A 2,577-nucleotide genomic window follows, 5' to 3' on the forward strand; every position below is an offset into this window, starting at 1 on the left:
ATGACTTTCTCTGTTGCTTACCTCAGTCTGGCTGTAATAATCAAGGATAGAAGGAAAGAGCGGCAAGATGAGAGCAAATCCCAACAAGTCAATGAAGAGTGCCAGGAAGACAATTGTAATAACACGACTAGAGTTCTGTTCATGCTTGTCATTGAGGAGGCTGCTGCTGGTTCCTCTCTCTCGCAGGGCCATATTCCCAGGTGCTCTGCTTGTGAAAAATTACATTTATAGCCAATCAACAGGAAGCATCTTGCAGGCCTTTCATAAGAGTATCTTGCTGATTCATTCTCGCTTTCTACAGACTTTGAAAAATAAATATAAGCTATGGCTATATTAAGCTACCTGGTTTTCAAAGGAACAGGAACCTCACCTCCCTCACCTTGGTTATTAGCTCAGCACCAAGTTTGCTTGCATCAAGAACAAGCTATGAGGGCGATAAGGTAACAAACTCTGTTATAGGAACATCCCAAATAAAACGCAGAACTAAGGAGCATTTAAAGTTTGTTAACATGTGAGCAATGCTAGTACAACTTTCCCAAATGTTTTCAACTCAGCATTACAGTAAAATAGATAAGAAAGGGCACTTTTGTTTTGAATATCTACATTCAGGTAACTACGAGATTATTTATGCCTTCAGTGTATGATAGAAATTACTAAAACAATAACAATTAAAAAAAAAAAGTAGACTTCCTAACTATTGTAGGAATGCTGTATTCAAGATAGATCCTGAAAAGCAAGTCAAGAAACAACACAAAAAAAATTTTGAAATGTGAAACGTTTTTTTCTTTCCCTGGATGACAGCCACTGATAGGCTATATGAGTTGGGGCAGCAAAAGATTAAGGCAACATTTTAGTTTGTCAGAAACATCAGAACTATCAATTTTCTTTGATAATACTCCAAAACTGTCTTAAAGACCTAAACAGGGATGCAGGCCATATCATGTTGAGTATTTAACAAAGTCAGTCTGTACCCTGAAAAAACCCCTCATTTTCAACACATGCCAAAACCAAGGAGTAATACACAAACTATGAAACTGCAACTTCAGACTTGTAAAACACTACAGTGTATTTCAGCCATAAAACAATCAAATTTGCAATTCCTTCTACTGCAAAAATCCCTGAACGTTTGTTGTACTAAACAAGTACAAGAGAAGACAGAATCTCATCCAACAAAGTAAATCAATACCAAAATATCCATTGACTTTGATGACTCAGGATTGAAAACACTGAGCAACTATTAATATAAATTCTATTCCAGACAAGACATACTGTATTATGTACACAGGGCACTTGTGCATATAACATCATATTATGCTAATTGAAGATCATAACACTCTGTTATGCTCAGCAATAAATATTATTGTGACATTTCTTTACCTGTGGATTCAGTTTATTAGCACTGAAGCATTATTAAAGTTCAAATGCCATGAGGTAAACATGGAAGGAGGCCACTTGCAATCCTTTTATTAAACTCTTGGCATAATGCTCTTATATGTGCTAGTGAACAGAGCAGTTTGCTTACTTTCAGGATCCTTTTACTTAAAATGGTAAATCATCACCACTACAAATATTTAGTATTATTTGTTTACCCAAATGATGTAAGAGCATCTGGAGCCAAAAAACCCATTCATTTAGACAAATCCTCCCTGGCCCTAGGTCTATCCAGCCAACAGTTGAGGGATGGGTTCATTGTGGCAGATTCTATCATGTTTTTCCTCACAGTTTGTTTATTCATCCACTGAATTGTACGACCAAGTTGAACTTTATTCCAGGATTATTTATACAGGGTGACATCCTTTACACCTTACCTTCACAGCCATTTCAGCTAGTGTGTGGCTTGAACCTATTGATGCTAGCACTGACCTTTTATTCAGCTCCAGTTTTGGCTACGTGGTCGCAATTTCCCTTACGCAACATCCCAAGGTACTAGATGTTTCTGCTCCATCAGTTTTGTTGTTCAGACCTCTCCATATTTTTTGCCGGACAGGAAACGACCAAACATTTTATAGGCCCTGGCATCCCGTCAGCAAAAACAAAACACTTTACCTCTACCATGACATTTGATTTCTGTGAGCCATGTTGAAGAGGGGGGAGGATTTTCAGTTTAGGGAAGTTTTTTCTCTGGACACTTGCGTGCCCAACGCTTGCTCGGCTCTGCCTGGGCTCTCCCCAGCCACCCCCTCAGGATTCCGGGTCTCTGTCTCATCGCTTCTGCCTTCGACCTCCGGATGGCAGGGCCGGGGTTTGATGCTGTGCCTCTCAGGAAGGGATCAGCAGCAAAGCTGGCCCTGCCCTAATGCATAAACAGAGACTTGTCATCTACCCGCAGGAAGAATTTCATCCTTCTGTTGTTTTCTTACTACTCCTCCCCCCCTCTAAAATTTCTTAGGCCCGGCTTTACCTGTTATGCTTTGAGAAGGCTCCTCTGACTCCTCAACAAAGTCCTGATACAGGTCAAGAGCATGAGTTTCAAATGGGGGATGAAAAAAAAAAAGAGAGACATTTCGCAGAGCAACCAAAGCCCAGAGGACAGAATGGTCACCGAGCGGGAAAGGGACGGCCCTGGAGAGATGAGGT

General features: G+C 40.3%; 1 protein-coding gene across 1 annotated transcript in view; it reads right to left on the reverse strand.

The window, feature by feature from the left end:
- The window catches only part of MFSD10 (major facilitator superfamily domain containing 10), a 23,195-nt gene extending 22,991 nt beyond the window's left edge, over positions 1-204 (reverse strand). Inside the window, exon 1 of the mRNA XM_009695158.1 lies at positions 22-204. Within this exon, the coding sequence (XP_009693460.1) occupies positions 22-192 (171 nt within the window). The 5' untranslated portion in view covers positions 193-204. The remainder of the gene's footprint in view (positions 1-21) is intronic.
- Between the last annotated feature and the right edge of the window lie 2,373 nt (positions 205-2,577).

The sequence above is a fragment of the Cariama cristata genome, unplaced genomic scaffold, assembly GCF_000690535.1.
Source record: "Cariama cristata isolate BGI_N322 unplaced genomic scaffold, ASM69053v1 scaffold13942, whole genome shotgun sequence".
Lineage (NCBI taxonomy): Eukaryota > Metazoa > Chordata > Aves > Cariamiformes > Cariamidae > Cariama > Cariama cristata.